General features: G+C 37.2%; 1 protein-coding gene across 3 annotated transcripts in view; it reads right to left on the bottom strand.

Moving 5' to 3' along the window:
- The window catches only part of RPS6KA2 (ribosomal protein S6 kinase A2), a 265,454-nt gene that overhangs the window by 39,495 nt on the left and 208,964 nt on the right, over positions 1–16,995 (bottom strand). For all 3 annotated transcript variants that reach the window (XM_031552440.2, XM_085219873.1, XM_010707087.4), the window contains 3 exons: positions 11,922–11,992; positions 10,992–11,080; positions 4,169–4,233 (listed from right to left, as the gene is read on the bottom strand). In XM_031552440.2, the coding sequence (XP_031408300.1) occupies positions 4,169–4,233; positions 10,992–11,080; positions 11,922–11,992 (225 nt within the window). The remainder of the gene's footprint in view (positions 1–4,168; positions 4,234–10,991; positions 11,081–11,921; positions 11,993–16,995) is intronic.

Raw genomic sequence — 16,995 nt, 5'->3', positions numbered from 1 at the left:
TGAAAGCAACTCAGTTTGGGTCTCTCTGTCTTAGAGAGATAAAAGTGCAAGGGCAGTAAGTAGTTAAAAGATCTCAGAAGGAGATGGATAACTGATCTTCCTGTAAATCCCAGGTTTGATCAGAAAAGACAGTCCATTCATTTAACAAAAGAGCTATCCAATTTGTGTCACAGAGCCAACAAAAAGCATTAGAGCAGTAAGACAGACTTTTGCAGAAACCTTCACCTATTTTTCATCCTGGGAAGTGGGGACTTGAAGTTTTGTTGCTAGACGACATAAGCTGTAAAAATAATAGTCATACAGTAATTAGCTCATGCTATAATTTATGTTTTGGCATAAGTACTCTGATTAGATTCTTTAATTCGTTCAGTGCTACCTACACAGAAAATGTTACACCTGGACTGAAGGACAGTGCCTCAGAACATGAGAAGGCAGCCAAGATATTGTGGGAAAGGACTAGAGGAGGACAATTTTCTATAGCCACATCCATATTTGCCAGGATTGCACCTATAGCTTCTGCTGTGCTTAGCATGAGCATCTGGAGCATCATAACAGGGCTCCTTACATCATGTATGTCATTTCCACTGTGTTCTCTGCCTGCATCCAAAACCAGACACTATGTCTGGTTGTGTCTGTCTAAAGACAGTGAAAGATGGAAAACAAGTGGGAAATGACTGCTCCAACAGGTAAACATTTCACTGATAGAGACAATAAGCAAGCTCTTATTCAAAACCCAAGGGAACAGCTCTGACAGTAAACGAAGATACAATTTATACATTTCTGCCTTCAATTCTAATGACTTCATCAGTATGATATCTAGACATCACATATAACTTGGAAAGAAGGAACTAGCTCTCATTTCTGTTTTGAATCTTTTCATAAACTGATACTAAGCAGATTAGTGTTTTTTTTTTCTAGTTAGCATGTCACTTCTGTTGTAGGAAAAAGCTTGCTTAAAAATGACCTCTTTTTACACTGGGTTTCTAGAAGACAATAACCCATTGTGATCCTTTGTGATAAAGGGACTTTGGATATAGGATCATTTTACTAGGGCCCCTGAAAGTTTCTATGCTGCCAATTGCAGTAGTTCTGTCTATCAGAGTTGTCAAGGTGCCTTAGAACCTCTCCAGGAGAGACTGCCTGTTGTCCATGGAGGCCTTCATGTCACAAAGATATAAATCAAATTCACATCCTGCCTCATCAATGCTGTTGTTTGTTTATACTTTTTTCTTCAATGCAGAGATCAGCACTAAACACCTACATGCTCTGCTTCTGTCCATAGAGAACTTGTTAACAGCTATTCTAACTCTAAGTTTTTAGTTCAGGATTGGTGTGGCTCATATCACTCTGAAATGTATACATTACTGCTGCTGTACCTATGTAAGTATCCCAAGATCTCCCTGAGTGATAGTAAAATTAGGAATAAATAAGGAACTATGTTATAAAGATAGTTGATCTATGCAATAATGATTCATCTGTATCCAAGAGAGTGCAATGAGAACTAATTAGATTGGATTAAAATAAGTTTTTACAGCTATGTTTTATAGCGAAGTTACAGTCTAAATAAGACATCATAAGGAGTTAATTATACTTCTTCCCTCTCTAGCTCCAACTTATGTTTGTGCATATCTAGCCTGGTCATGGTATATATTTCCCTTGCCTGCCCGCGTGAACTCACTCAAATGATGGAGGACTGTGAAAATTCCTTAAGACAGGCAAGAGTGGATCTTTGTCAAGATACACTGGCTCATTTCTCCATGATTTAAGGAGATGCTACACTAGCAAAAGGGAAAGGAGACATGTCATCACTGTTCCAATGTTCCCAACTAAATTAAGATTTAAACACCTGCCCCAAAGGTGAAGACCATGGAGATATAAGAGGAACAGACGAAGTAATAGTATTAATAAAAACCTTTTCCAGATTCTGTTTGTTTGAATACCTTTAGAGTTGATAAAGTTGTAAAGCTTTTATATAGCATCTTATGATCAGTAAAAAGCAGAAAATGAAGAAGAGTCTGGATTCCAGAACCTATGTAAGAGGACAAAAAAACAGTGGAGCCATGAAGAAAAGCCTCAAACTCCACTTTCATTGATCATCTTGTAACATGCTAATGACTCATGCCAACTCTTCAGCATGCTTTTCAAAGTAGCTTCATGTGGTTTTCCAAAATAAATGATTCTGCAGGCCACTTAGAGGCCACTTGGGCACCATAAAATGTGCTTTCACAGAGGAATTAGCTTTATTGAAAAGCCATGGGCAGTGGTTTGAAGATGGCTGTGTGACAGACATTCTCACTGTTTTACCAGAATTTATTGTAAGAACTGAATCAGTAAGAACAGTGACGTGTTTTAAAGAGACAGAACAATACCATAACACAAGTCAGACAAAATTAAACAAGAAAATATTAGTGGATGCAGAAAAAGGGAGCTCTGATGCATTGACAGATGCCAAAATCATGAACAAAAAGTATTTGCCTCCAAGTTTCTTTAAAAGACCAAGGCTTAACCTGCTGCAAGTCTGAGTTGAATATTTAGCTAAACTCTACTGCTAGCTTTATGAGCTGTATCTGATAGCAATAAAATAAATCCTTGTTTACCATTCTATGAATCATGTCTGTTTGACATTTCTTATTGGAACTATGTTATATTTGATAAAATGACTGCTGTTCCAATTTTGAACACTGATGTTAAATTAATGACTCACCTCAATAAAACATCAACCACTTGTGAGAGGAGTTGCTATTTCCTGTACTGGTTAGCTGTTTTGTATACCCAGTAACGTAAAAGCATTGCTCTGAAAATCCTCCTATTTGGTATATTTCTGTAGCACCCATCACAGTATTGTAGAAGAGTCAGATCCTGTTTAATATTAACATAGGCGAAAACAGACATGAAGGTGTCGATAAAGCCACCTTAGAAGATTTATGATTTCCCTGGCATGATGTAGCACAACCTGCTGTACACCAGCCAATGCCAGTAGTTGTATTTGGGAAATGGTGAGCCTGGAAGTCTTGGGGCTGCTTGGAGCTGCATGTGTATATACGTGAAAGAGAGGATCTGGAGCTACTCTGTATAATTCAAGAAGAGAAAAGGATTCCTGGAGGTTCCTGACACTGTAAAGAATAAAACTAGGATTTAGTCCCACTTGCCAGATCCAATGAGAAAGGGTAAGTATATCAATATGGAACATAAAAGAATAAAAACCGAGAACATCAGCCTCTCTTCTGAGCATCTCCTTCAAATCCAGTTCTTTGGCTCTGTTTTCCTTTGCAACTGAAATACAGAATTATAGAATCACCAAGGTTGGAAAAGACATCTAAGATCATCCAAGTCCAGCCGTCCACCTATCATCAATAGTTCTCATTAAACCAAGTCCCTCAGTACAACAGGTAAATGTTTCTTGAACACCTCCAGGATTGGTGGCTTCCTGGGCAGCCCATTCCAGTGCCTGACCACCCTCTTGGAGAAATATTTCTTAACATCCAACCTGAATCTTGCCTGACGCAACTTGAGGCCATTCTCTCTAGTCCTATTGCTAGTTACATGGGAGAAGAGGCCAACTCCCGCCTCTACACAATCTCTCTTCAGGTAGTTATAGAGAGCAGAACGATCCCCCTGAGCCTTCCTCTTCTCCAGACTGAACAATCCCAGCTCTCTCAGCCACTCCTCATAAGGCCTGTGCTCCAGACCAATCACAGCTTCATAGCCCTTCTCTGGACACGCTCCAGGGCACTGATGTCTTTCTTGTAGTGAGGGACCCAAAACTGAACACAATACTTGAGGTGCGGCCTCAGCAAGGCTGAGTATAGAGAATATGAAATATTATGGGAACAGTTTCATTTAAAGCTCATCATTTCACTCTGACTCAGCTTTCACAGTTGATGCAGAGTTGAAGGTAGAAATTAGATAAATAGCCTTAGATAGTACTGTGGTAAGACAGCCCATCAACCAAAACAGAAAAAAAGAAGTTAGAGAAAACAGCAGATTTCTATTTCTTTCGTATTTAGATACATAAAAAAATATTTATACATACACAAGAGATATAGGAACCAACTTAAAAAGCTCTAGATCCTATGTTAGATTCACTTAACCTTTCTGATAAACATGGAAGTAGGACTTCCAAATTTAGCAAAGAAAAACGAAAAAATTAAAAGGTTTCTCCACTTACATTCCAGTCTATAGTAATAAAGAAAGGGTGACGTTTAATTTCTTCCACTCCATCGAATCCAGCACCTGATATGAAAAAGAAAGAATCAACATAGTGTCATGTTTAGTAGAGTGCATCTTCTTCAAATTTCCTCTCCAAGTCCTTTTTTTAAAAACCAGAATCGCCATCTAAAATTTTCTTCTAATCGATAAAACCTGAACAGTACAACTGCCGTAACTGTATAAACAAACATATATACAGACAATGGCACTTCATTAATGAAAACTTGATGGCTGAGGGTTTTTATTTTCCTTTAAGTGAGTTTGTTGCCAAGATAGCTCTCTTCAGGCTTCAGGTAAGACATAGGATTTCAGATGCAGCAGAGCACAGGCACTAGAAAGGCCAGGAGAAGTTCCAAAATGTCCCGATGCTCCCCCAAGGCTATGGCTGCCTACCGCCACCAACAGTGGTTGCTGTTGATTGCCTAATCTTCTCTAATCCTCCTCTACCTCTACAAGTAGGAAAAGCTGCAATACAAGTAAGTTCTGACTCAAAATACCAAAAGGTTCCAATTGATTTGAGATAAGGCAACATTTTGGGTTCCCCCTTTTCAAATATCATATTCAAATTTGCATGAGCAACGAAGTCATCGCTCTCGGTGGTATCTTTCCTTCACAAAAAAAAACCAACAAGTATTCAGTAATAATTAAACAACTGTCAGAGATGACTTAGGATGCTATTTTAAGGGGTTTGATTTGACTTCATTAATAGTACTTTTCATTATTTTTTCAGTTGGAGAAATAACACTTGGAAGCAAAGGCTTCACACTGCAGTTTTGAAACTGGTTTTTGAAAGGTACCCAGCAGTTTTTTAAACGGATACTGAGTAGCCTGGATTTCTGAAAGGACTCAGGATTAACAAGCATCTTGCAAAAGGCAATCAGCACCTCAGAGAACTCAGTTTTTTATGTATTTTCTATGCAGTATTTTTTAAATGCAGTATTTGTACTAAAGAATCAACATTACAAGCAGTTTTAGAAAGGTCTTGTCAACTCCAGCCTTTGTAAAATGTGACATCTGCTCTCCTTGTGTACACGACGTTACCAATGTTTGCCAAAATGCACTGATCAGGAACAGCTTCCTACAGTCTGCTTAATGTTCACTGAGTGAATACAAAAAGCAAAGACTTTGTGAACATAACATGCAGGATTATGTCAGGCCTTCTGGATAATATTTCAAAAGGAATACAAGTCTGATTACTTCCGTATACTGGTAATCTTATAGTGTAGACAAACATGAGTGACGCACACGAGGATAAACAATCCTAGCTTGATATAAAAAATTATATGTGCTGAGGTGACCCTTTGGGTTATGATGAATAGTTCTAGAAAAATGCATAATTAAATCAAATCTTAGAGAGACTAAAGAGAAGAAACACTGAACACCACTGCATCGCTATAAATGCCTGTTGTACACCTGCAATGTGAGTGTGGAATATAGTTGATTCCCTCACCTAGTAAAGGGTATATTTTTTATAGGTAGAAAAGATCAAAAAGGCAGAGTGGAAGAGTATGGAATGACTGAGTAGGCTGCCAGTTTTTAACATGGAAACACACGACTGAGGAGAGTATATGACAGATCAAAAAGTCATGATTGCTTGGAAAGTGGGATGCGAATCAACTATTTCATATCTTTTCCAGTACTAGATGTAGGTCAGGAAATGATGCTAGTAGGAACCAGGTACAGAGCATCCTAAAGGTCTTTCTTCAGACAGCAGCCAGCTGTGTGATGTGGAATTCTGAGAAAAAGAGGACATGGATGTAAAATACTTAGATAGGTTCAGGAGGAGACCAGAAAAGTGTACGAAAAAGACATCTGCTGAAGAAATCTGCTTCACTGACAAACCAAAAGAGGTTCAGGAAACTCCTTGCTTGAGCTTAGAGCAGGTGGAGACCAAGAGAGAATTCAGGTGAAGTATTACAGGTTTATCCTGTTCTTGCTCTTTGTGACACAATTTATGACTTCTAATTATTCACCAAGAATATACTAAGACTACATTGAGAATAGACGAAGACAGTAACAAGACTTATTTTATGTCTTCCTTAGCTTAGTTTTTTCCATGCATAGTCTGAGTCTGTATTAGACACCCCTAGCTGAACCATTCCAAATTCAGCATTTCCAACAGAAAGATGAAACTGACACAGTTACTCTGAAAAGAATTACATTTAGCAACTCTTTGGAGAAGAAATATCTGTGATAAATGTCTTGTGCTCAGTTGGTGGCGACTGGAAACTTTGTAATGTGCATTCGATGTTCTTCACTAAATGAGGATGAAACTGAAGCGCCAAACCAATGTCAGAGAGCTAGGATAAATGCTACAGACACTCCTAAGTTACTGGTAGCATTCCCTAGGCTGATGATAACTGGCAATATATTCAATCTTCTCTGCCCTGTTTCACTTTTTCCTGTTTTGAAGGCTTATGGATACACCACTGTGTGATGGGAAGGAACCACCTTTTTAAGATGACCTATTTGAAACCCACACTTTTTGTTCCTTTTTTTTTTTTCTTTCTCTCTATAAAAACACAGAAATCAGAACCAAGAACCCAAGAACCAAGCCCACCTATAACTACTTCTGTTTGTGGAGGCCTGAAGTGTGCAGTAAGGAATGCAGCATGCAGTTGACATGGGTATTTGTTTGAAAAATTAGCATTTCCCAATTGAGGCCACCTTGGAGCTCTGGCACAGAAAGAATACGTTGTTGGGAATGCGATGGCTTGTCTCCATCTCTGGCTAGCTTGGTGTATTAAAGAGATTTAGGATGATAATAGCCTAAGTTTAATAGCCTAAGTTTGCAAAGAACAATGGACTTCTAACTCATAGCAGCTGATTTTACATTGCAGAGAAGACTCAGTCCTTCCTGCAGTTTTTATTCCCTGATCTTCCCTGCTGAGAGACCTACTGGTACAGTCCACATCTGCCTCATAACCCCTGTGCTCTGGCTGCAGGCAGTGGCTTATGACCCGGTCCCCTCCAAAGCAGAAGAGACATGGTCCGAAGATGTTAGCCTTGGGGGCAGTTCAGAGAACCCCTAGGGGCCATCCTGGCCCTGTGTGGAAATCAAAGGGAGAAGTTACAGTGGAGGTGCTTACAGTACCACCTCTCTGGATCCACCCTGAACATGTGAGACCATTCATCTACTGTCAACAAATCTACAGCGGTACTGGTAAGATACGTTCTTTCATAGAGAAAACAAGCCGAGAAGAAGTCCCATCTGGATTCTCTTTCTTCATAGAAATGGACAGTTCTTGGAATAAAGATGAGGACTGCAAAGACCACTGAATTGCAGCACATGCTATGTGGCACATGCTATGGCCACAAACCTACAGCCTTCCTCTGGATTTCTATTTTTTTGTTTGTTTGTTTGTTTTGTTATTTTTTTTCAAACTTCACTTTAGCTACAACTTTGTAATCAGATCTACTTGTGAAGAATTATCTGCAACATCAAATCTACTGCCTGCAAGTGCTGCCCTACAGTCCCACAAGGGTCCAAGATGATAAATGATGCTTTCAGATCAAACTGCAAGGTTAAATACATTATAGAGTGCAAGGATTTATATAAAAGTTGTTTCCTATTAATAAGCAAGAACTTAATTACCTAAGATTGTTTTATGCCCGTAATAAAAGTGTCTGCATGCAGTAACAGGAGAATGTTTTATTTGTAATTATTTTTGATGGTTAAATTATTATGGACAACATGCGCCTTGAAATAAAATAAGGGGGAAAAGGAAAACAATAGGAAGTTTGATTATCTGAATATCCAAAATGAGCAGAAGGATTTTCCAGAATTTTAGTTTCAGCAAATAAAATGTTTGTTTTTATACAGCTTCCTAGTCAGTGGCAGACATTTTGAAATTCATTCTAAGGTTTACAAGGAAGATATACAGTCACTCAACGAAAGATAAGTTTGTTTTTTAAAGATCATCATCTCATACAATTGAAACTATTTGGGACTAAGGAAAAAATACCCACTTATTTGGCCTCTATGCTGAATCTACTAGCACATACTTTTACTTTATACTTTCTTGGCCAAAACTGCCAATTTTGAGGACTCTGAAACCTTTATACCTCTCAGCAGTGTTAAGAGTTCCCAAAATACTCTACATTAATTCACCCACCTGAACAGATGCAGCCTTCTGGGATACGAGATTTAGTCCATTGCTTAATTACTATCAATGCAATAAGCTCATACTTTTATCATACAATTTCCTTTCTAAGATGCTTACACCTTCTTTGCCTGATATTCCAGTTAATCTGCTGTAGTAATATAAAATTACGTCCATTCATAATCTGCAATTTATTGTATTTAATCAGAGCAATACTACCAAAGCAGTGCTATGCAGACTATTTGTTCAGTAAAGTATTTAGCTTCAGAAAATGACAGTGCCCATAACAAGGGATGCTGAAGAATGCAATAATTTCTGTTCCTTAAAATTTTGTTAGAAAGAAGTAGTATGGGCATCAGATTTTAAAGCAAAATCAGAGAGACAGGACTATAAACTTCCCTCTTTCCATTCAATTCTAGTATTTTTTTTTCATTCATAATCCAGCGTTTTAAACAAAGGCTTAAAACAAAGTTGTAAAACTCCTAGTCAATCTTTACTTCTATTTGTTAAAATGTCAACATCAAAAAGCAACATGATAGTCAGAATAAAATGATTTTTGAAGCCCAGCTTCTTTTAGCTTGTTAGAAACAATTTTGGACTGAATACAAACAATCTCCAGATTTGCACACATCTGAAACAAGGACTGAAAACAAGTGTTTGATACATAATATAGTTCCAATTAATTTTAGCATGCTACACTGTTTTTCCAAAGATTTTTCAAAACGCAATGTCTAACTCCACTTGCCTTTCAACTTCAGACTATTTTTCCTTTCTCAGAGAAACCTACAACCTACAAAGCTGAAGCAGGCCTTTTATTTGCTGGTTTCTGTCCAGCATTTAGGCCAATCATTTAAATATTTCTTCTTCAAATATGTTTTCACCAATTCTTTCTGATTCTCAGTTAAAATACAGAGAGCCTTCTGAAGCTTTCTACTGCTACATCTGAAGTTTTAGCCATAAAACTATAAAGCAAAAGCATGTGCCAGTAGAATAAGCATAGAGGCCAAAGACATGGTCATTCTTTCCTTATACTGTAGTTGGAGAAGATGGAGAAGATATGTTCTGCTTTGATATACAGAAAACTTTGTCTTTCAATTTTATGAGACCATAAACTTATTTTAAAAAATAAGTTTCTCCTTCATGAGAATGAGAAAATACTGGGGCTAGAACTGACCTACCTTATTTCTAATGCTAAGGAACTTTGTTTATTTAACTGTTAGTTTTTTGTTTTTTTTTTTCTTAAGAACTAGTATCCAGAACTGCCCACTGACTCCACTGACTTTACTGGAACACGTTTTGGTTGCACAGAAAATTGTGGGAAACCACAAAATGAGCAGAGCAGAACAAAACAAGAGATGGAGAATGGAAAGAAAGCAGAAAAAAACAAAGGAAGGAACTGAGGAAAAGTTTATATTTATTGCTGTGTCTTATCTTCCTGAACATGGATTAAACCTGGAAATTCCAAAACTCTAATTTTCTCTAATGTGAAGTCAATTGCTTGCAGCAGTTGAAACCTGTTGAGAAAATGTGTTCTTGTACTTTCTCCTCTATCAGTCTACAAAAACTATTATTAGGTCAAGAGGAAGGACCCATGGGAGTGCATCATTTCTGTGGGTCATGTGGAGTCCTCCCAAGAGGAGTGTGGCCACAGCAGTATGCCAAAGGACAGGGTCCCCATTCCTAGCCAGCCCTGCAGGCCTCAGCACAAAAGTCCTGCTGAAGGGATTACAAAGGAGAAGAAAACCAAGATGAATATAAGATGTGTACTTTGAAGTTATTCCACACTGCTCTTTGGTTTTTCCTTTTCCTTTAAAAACAAATTCTTCCCTTACTCATCTAGAATACAGCAAAATATGAGAGAGGTGTGAGGCAAAAATAAACCTTCAATTTTTTTTTTCACAGAACAAGATATGATTTTTAAATGAAAAAGATGACAATACTATTATCTGGGTATTATTCATTTGATATGACTATTCTTATTTTTACACATAAAAACTGAATATTAAATTTTCAGTGACAATTATGTGCCTGGCCTGGTCTATGATCTAACCAAATGTAATGAATTCCTTAATAAAACTCCCAAACAAAGGCAGAGATGGTATACGATACAGAATCCAATATATCCCTCTAGTCTATTGCAATTTAAATTGAATTACTAACAGAGGGGGAAAATATGTCAGTGAGAAAGGACATAATATGTTTAGGGCAATAAAGAAAACCAACTGTTAAAATGTTTGTAGCAACCAAAATGAGACAGCATCAAAATGCATTTTAGAACAGGGGAGCTCATGATAAATTTTACTGTCTTTATTTCTCCCACTTCTGATTTGCAGCTCATCTACTCAGGTTAAAACAAAAAGATCTCCCTGTCATCCAAGTTCTCTACATAATCATATGCATGAGTTGCCTTACACAGTTCATAAGTGATGGCGGTTCACTCTCCCTCTTCCTTGAAAAAGAAAATACAAGCTAATAACATGTTTTGTATTCCAGTGCTTTGACCGTGCTCTTTCCAAGTTTCTCTAGTATTCTGAAGGTTTCCTACACTCTAGCAAGTTATCTAAAATGCATGCATAATGAAGAGGATGACTGTCAGGGAAGATGGTCTGAGAGAAATGATCATCACCTGACAAAATCAAGCACATGTAAAAAATGCATTGATTTAATGTACGTGCGTACCTAATCTGTTAGATGGGTTCCTTTTGAAGAGGGCTCGCAGCAGGCTCTGGGCTTCTATGCTCAAGAACTGTGGCATTCCCAGCTTGGCTCTGAAAGGACACAACACTTGAAAAGAAAATAGATTTTACAAACATTTTCTACATCACACTTTGGTTTAGAGAGTGGCATAGCAGCAGTTAGGAGGAGCAAGCAGTGAACTTGCTGACCAAAGGCATGACTACCTAAACATACCACAATACAAACTGAGGGACTGATCTTGTTCTGTTGAAGTTAAAGTACATTTTATCATTGGCATCACTGGAATAGATCTAATGAATATCTTAATACTTTTTGCAGAGCCTTAAAAGGTATTTTTCCTATGGAATTTTAAATTTTTTTTTAGTTTGTTGGAATAATTTTGGGAATCCAGAGAAATTTAAAGACATAAAGTATCATGAAGATAATATTAATAAATTATATATTGATTAGGGAGAATAACACTTTTCTCTCAGTGATTCACAGCTCCAGAGAAGACATGTAACACTGATAAAGGATAAGCTTCAAGCTCTGAAATACTTGTGCTGCACTTAACACTAAATGAGCAGGAAATTCTCTAAAGAAAAAAATGTGAAACCCTGAAAAAACAGAACATAAGCTGTCCTCCAGAATCTATCTCCACTTCTGTATGGTTAATCACTGTGTAATTCTGTATTACAGACACTAATACATATTTCTTTTGTAAGGCCTGTTTGGTAATTCACTTGCTGCTATTCGCTCTGAAGACAATTTTAGAACCATACATCGGATTTAGCTGTGAATGCCTCACAAAGCTTTGAAAAACTCATTATACACATTATTATTCTCTACCTTTCATATACCTTGGACCTATAGGCTGCCCCAAGTGTATAGCTAACTCATAGTTAAGGGAATGAAATAATTTTCAATACTCACTTGAGTATAAGAGCCATTGTCTCCTTTCTGTCTTTTCCCTGGAATGGTAATGATCCCGTCAGCATCTCAAACTGTGGAATAGCAAAAAAAGGTAAATTGAGTAACTGTTGAGACAGCCTTAATAGCTCATCACACACCAACCATTTTCTATTTATTTCAAACAGAACTGAAAAACTGAGAAGGAATGGCTCAATAAACAGTAGTTACGGAAAAAATGTTACAGCAAGTGTAGATTATGCAGAATATAGTATATATATAATATATATGCAGAATATAATATAATATATATATATATAAAAGACCAATATAATTACTTAGTTCAAGGGTCTTAAATTGTTTACACTGATACTTGATGGTAAATTTTGGTAAATTTGGGGAGAAACATCACATGTGCTACTATTTCCAGCATTTAATTCTGTGGTCAATATTGGAGACAAGATGGATGCTATCGGCTGGATACAATTTTAGTTTGAACAGATACAGTTGTTTTTAGGCATTTGGCTTAGTCTGTGCTGTGGGACAAATAAATTCTCCATGCCCTTCTGAGGGAATTACATGCAGCTGTATCAGGGAAGCATCAGGTTGGTATTAGGAAGAGGTTCTTCACCAGAGGGTGACTGGGAACTAGAACAGGCTCCCCAGGGCAGTGGTCACAGCCCCAAGCTGCCATAGTGCATTTGGACAACATTCTCAGATTTATGTTTAGATTAGATTTAGATTTAGTTTTTGGGTGGTGGTTTATGGTTTAGATTTTGGGTGGTGCTGTGTGGACCACGATCCTCATAGGTGTCTTCCAAATCAGGATATTCTTTTTATCTAAATCTTATCACCTTTGTTGATTGCATATTTGCACTACTCAACAATGCCACTGTTATACAATCTTGTCTATTTGATTGATGGTATACTTATACAATCTTGTCTAGTATGGATTCAATAGTAGATCCTTCATGCAGCTCTAGATGCAGTGTTTCATGGGGCTATGAGTGGTACCTGATGAAAGTTATGCATCAGCAATTAAAAATAAACCAAGAACATAATTCAGCCAAGCATAAAGAAGGACAACGTCCATTAACAGAAAAGAGAACAGTTATCCACTTGTATCTGAGATTCAGGCTTTGGATCTCTTCTAGGATAAGTACCTGCTAATTAATGCTCATTATTGTAATTAAATACCTCTTAAAGTAGAACAGTCTCTGCAATCATTATGTAGTTTCTGTAACTTATTGCACAAAAGCTTCACTGCTCTCTCTTATCTGAGATTAAATACAGCTGAGCCGTAAGAAAACTACCTGAAGGCATAAGAAAATTCTACCTACGAAACTATTAAGCTAGTTTTGTGAGGAGGGTAGATGAGAGGCTTAGAAGCCAAATAACTAATTGATTATAATTAATTGAAGGACTTATTTGCATTACGAAAAAATTACCACAAGATAATAAAATACGAGCCAGAAGCATGGAAAAAATATTTTAAGTATGTTTGTATGACTGAAAAATACAGACAAGATTTGGAAAATGCAAAGGTTTTCACTCCTGCCTGATCTAAGAAAGTCAAAGAGAGCAGCTGCCTGACAAAGGAGGAAAAAAGCAGCTTGTCTGCTAAAAAGAAACGTGATAGAGTAGAACTGTTGAAACTGCCTAAACGACAGAGGAGCTCAAGACCTATTTTCAAAATAACTCTGACCTATAAGAGCCTCTGTCCTGACAAAAATGGTCATATATCCCTGTGACAAGGGGCAGAGAAGATCACTTCCCAGAACAGTAACGAATCGGCACATTGTATAATACCCTCATCATGATTTCTAAAGAGTTTCCTTTATGTTCTTGGCAAGTATCTAATATCACTTACATTCGCTCATGTCACTTTAATAATTGTTACAATAGATTTAATTTAACAGCACTAACAATGACTGCTACAAGTCATTTATTTAGACAGAAATGGGCTTGAAGCTGCTGATGTATATGATAACAGATACATGCTATTGTTTGGCTAATGACTTTGTGAGAAGATGGTGACTGTAGCTCCAACCCACCAGGATATCAGAGACAGATCTGCAAACACAGTATGTGTGCAGGGCCAAGCAACCCGAGGGCAAGAAATTCAGATGCAGTGTTGAAGGAGGAAGGAAGGAAAGAAAAAATAGAATTTGCAGGAGGGAGCAGGGGAAGTCACATGTCCTAGAGGCTGCAGGGAGTATTTACCACAGTGCTCCAACAGCTAGCACTTTGTTACCAATTTTACTAGTCTAATGCTGAGACTAATGCAGATTCAGGAGAAATGCACTTAACATCAATATTTAAAGTGAACTACCTTATGTGTTAAATACACCAGAGTTTTTGACTACAGTGAATTCTACTGAGCAGCAGCTGGAAGAAAGCACTGGTTCCTATAAATGCTGCCCTGATTCTAAAATCTGTTCAAGATTAAAAATGAAACAATGAAACTGAAGAAAACTATGAAAAAATGAATATAGTTAAAACTGCTGTATAACACTTTGGTTTCCTCGTTGTTTTTTTTGTTTGTTTGTTTTTAAATAGCAAGACCCTTGCTAAACCTAAACATGAAAACAGAAGCAAGACTTTGCTGCTAATGTTTCACATAAGTTCAGAGTCACATGAGTCACAGTAGGTTGACTGGGAGCTGAGCCTAGGTGTGAACAAACTTTACAGCATTTTTGCCTATTAAAGCGAAATCCATAGTTCTGCTGGGAAATGCACTCTTCACTCTTCCCGCTTCCCCATCTGTATAAACCATCTGTTGGTTTGTTCCTTGCCTCCCAACTACTCACTTCTTGGGTATTCTGGAGAGCTGCCCTCTCAAAGCCAGCACTTCAGAAGACATTGTCTCCTTCCAGCTTTGGCTTCCTTTCCATACTAATATTCAGCAAGAAAGGCAAATATTCCCTGCTCCAGTTCAGCTGCCTGTTAATACAACCACAGAACAAGCTTGGTGGGAATGGATACGAGAAGTGATCCTGTTAGGTCATTGAGAAAGAGCAACTACAAGAAAAATCCACAGCCTGTGGTAACTGCCAGATGAATATTCCTAGCAGATGGAAGGACAGAAGACTGTGCAAGTAATCCTAGCCCAAATCTGCCCGAATATTGTGAGCCTAGGACAAAAATTGAAGTTACAAAAGAAACTTGATATTACTCAGATCTGGATAGTAGAGACACTCTTGTCAGAACAGCTGGCTTCCCTTCTCAATATTTTCAGCAATTTTCCAGGAGGTTGGGAGTAGGTCAGGCACTCAGTTTTACCATCTGTAAAATGCTTTATTTATCACTATTAGCTATATATGAAGCATAATGAATTTCATTTCTTCCAAAGTATTTGAATACCTTCACATAGTAGCTAGCATAAATGTTCAAAATATGGTTCATTAAGAATGCTATCCAATATAATGGGAATAAAACAAGAATATTATGATAGGATTTTGTAAAAGAAGACTTTATTGCTTTGATGTAATATATTGATTTTTCCAGGGCCACTGTACAGGTTAAGGTGGAAACTACCCTAAAATAGAGTACATTGGCTAGCAAGAGGAATATTTTCCTTTCTTGTACAAGCCTGCTTGTGCAGGTCTCCTGATGCAAGATTTCTGAAGAATAGTGTTAAAACTGAGCAACATTTTATCTAAATTCTTCAATACAATAAGTAAGATGCAAGAAGACAAAAAAGAAAAAAAAAAAAAAGAGTCTAGACATGATAAACCACAACTTCCCCAGCACATTTTTAATTGAGTACAAAACAGTAAAAATCACTTATTAAATAAGAGGCAAGTACTTGCAGAACATTAGAGAACAGTGAAGTTGGATAGTGTTGAATTTCTGGCAGCTTTTCCAACTAGCATAAAAACAGCTTATCTAACAGAGGATGCAAATGATGAGCAGAGCCCAAGAAACACTGGAAATCCTTGTACACTTTTTGTGTATGAAAATCCCCTTGCTGTAATCAGTTAATTTATAAAGAGGAAAAAAATGTTGAACTGATTAAATATATTTTTCTCTAAGGTGTCCAGTAGCACTCAGAGGCTTACAGCATCAGCTTACAATTAAAATAGTTTAACTCTCTTTAAATGGATTTTTATATTTTCCAATTCTAACACGTTGAATCTGTGGAAGAGGATATGAAGAAGAGAGATTGAGAAAAAAAAAAAAAGCCTAGCAAAAAACATGTGGCAAAGAGCCAAGTTCATTAGGAGGTGAAAGAAAACCAATGCATGCACCAAATACATCAGTGTTTCTTTTTAACAAAGATAGTGAAAGACAGTGAGAAGGCATCGATATCCTCCAAAAGTAAACACATGAAAAATTTAAAGGGTTGTGGTATATTTATTATAGGAGACATAACCTATTGATTTTTCTGAACAAACACATGTGATTCAAAAGTGCTCAGCATCCACAAGTGGCTTTGTGTCTCTAGGAGATAAGGATGTCCTTCTTTTACATTCAGGTAATTAATTGCAATCTTTACCTTGGATTAACTGCTGTCAACCAGCTAGACCAGCAGTGTAGGCCCTCTTCCAAAATATGCTCACTAGTTTTCACATTGCTACCTGTTGCTACTTTTGTTGAAACCATTTGTTTGCTTAGGGTAAACAACATTTAAATAAACTGTCATTTCTGGAAGGTTTATTCCTATCTTACTTTGAGATAACATTACTTTTTAGCATGAATAACTCCTTTCTCTCTATCATGTTTTTCCTTGTGGTACATTTCTAGATGGTATAGGTAGTTCTTGGACTAATGACCACCTTAAATTAGTAACTTGCTCCTGCAACACTGGATCAAATACTTTATTAAAAGGCCCATGAGAGTGACTTTGTTTAGAAATGCTGATGTAAAGGTGGCAGATTAATGGCAAAAGAATCACTGAGGTACTGTAAAGCACTCAGAGTGCCCTCAAAAATACATTGTTTTTAAAATATATTTTACAAAAAAAAAAAAAAGTGTACACTCCCGAGTTTCTCTAAGAATATGCCCCTAACCTCTGAAATTTCCTGCCTTGAGAATGTTTCCAAACAAGATCTGTGTTAGTAACTAGTTAGACATTTTTTCTGAAATGCTTGCACTC

Source organism: Meleagris gallopavo, chromosome 2 (genome assembly GCF_905368555.1).
Source record: "Meleagris gallopavo chromosome 2, MGAL_WU_HG_1.1, whole genome shotgun sequence".
NCBI lineage: Eukaryota > Metazoa > Chordata > Aves > Galliformes > Phasianidae > Meleagris > Meleagris gallopavo.
This window is presented reverse-complemented; position numbering and strand designations above follow the sequence as displayed.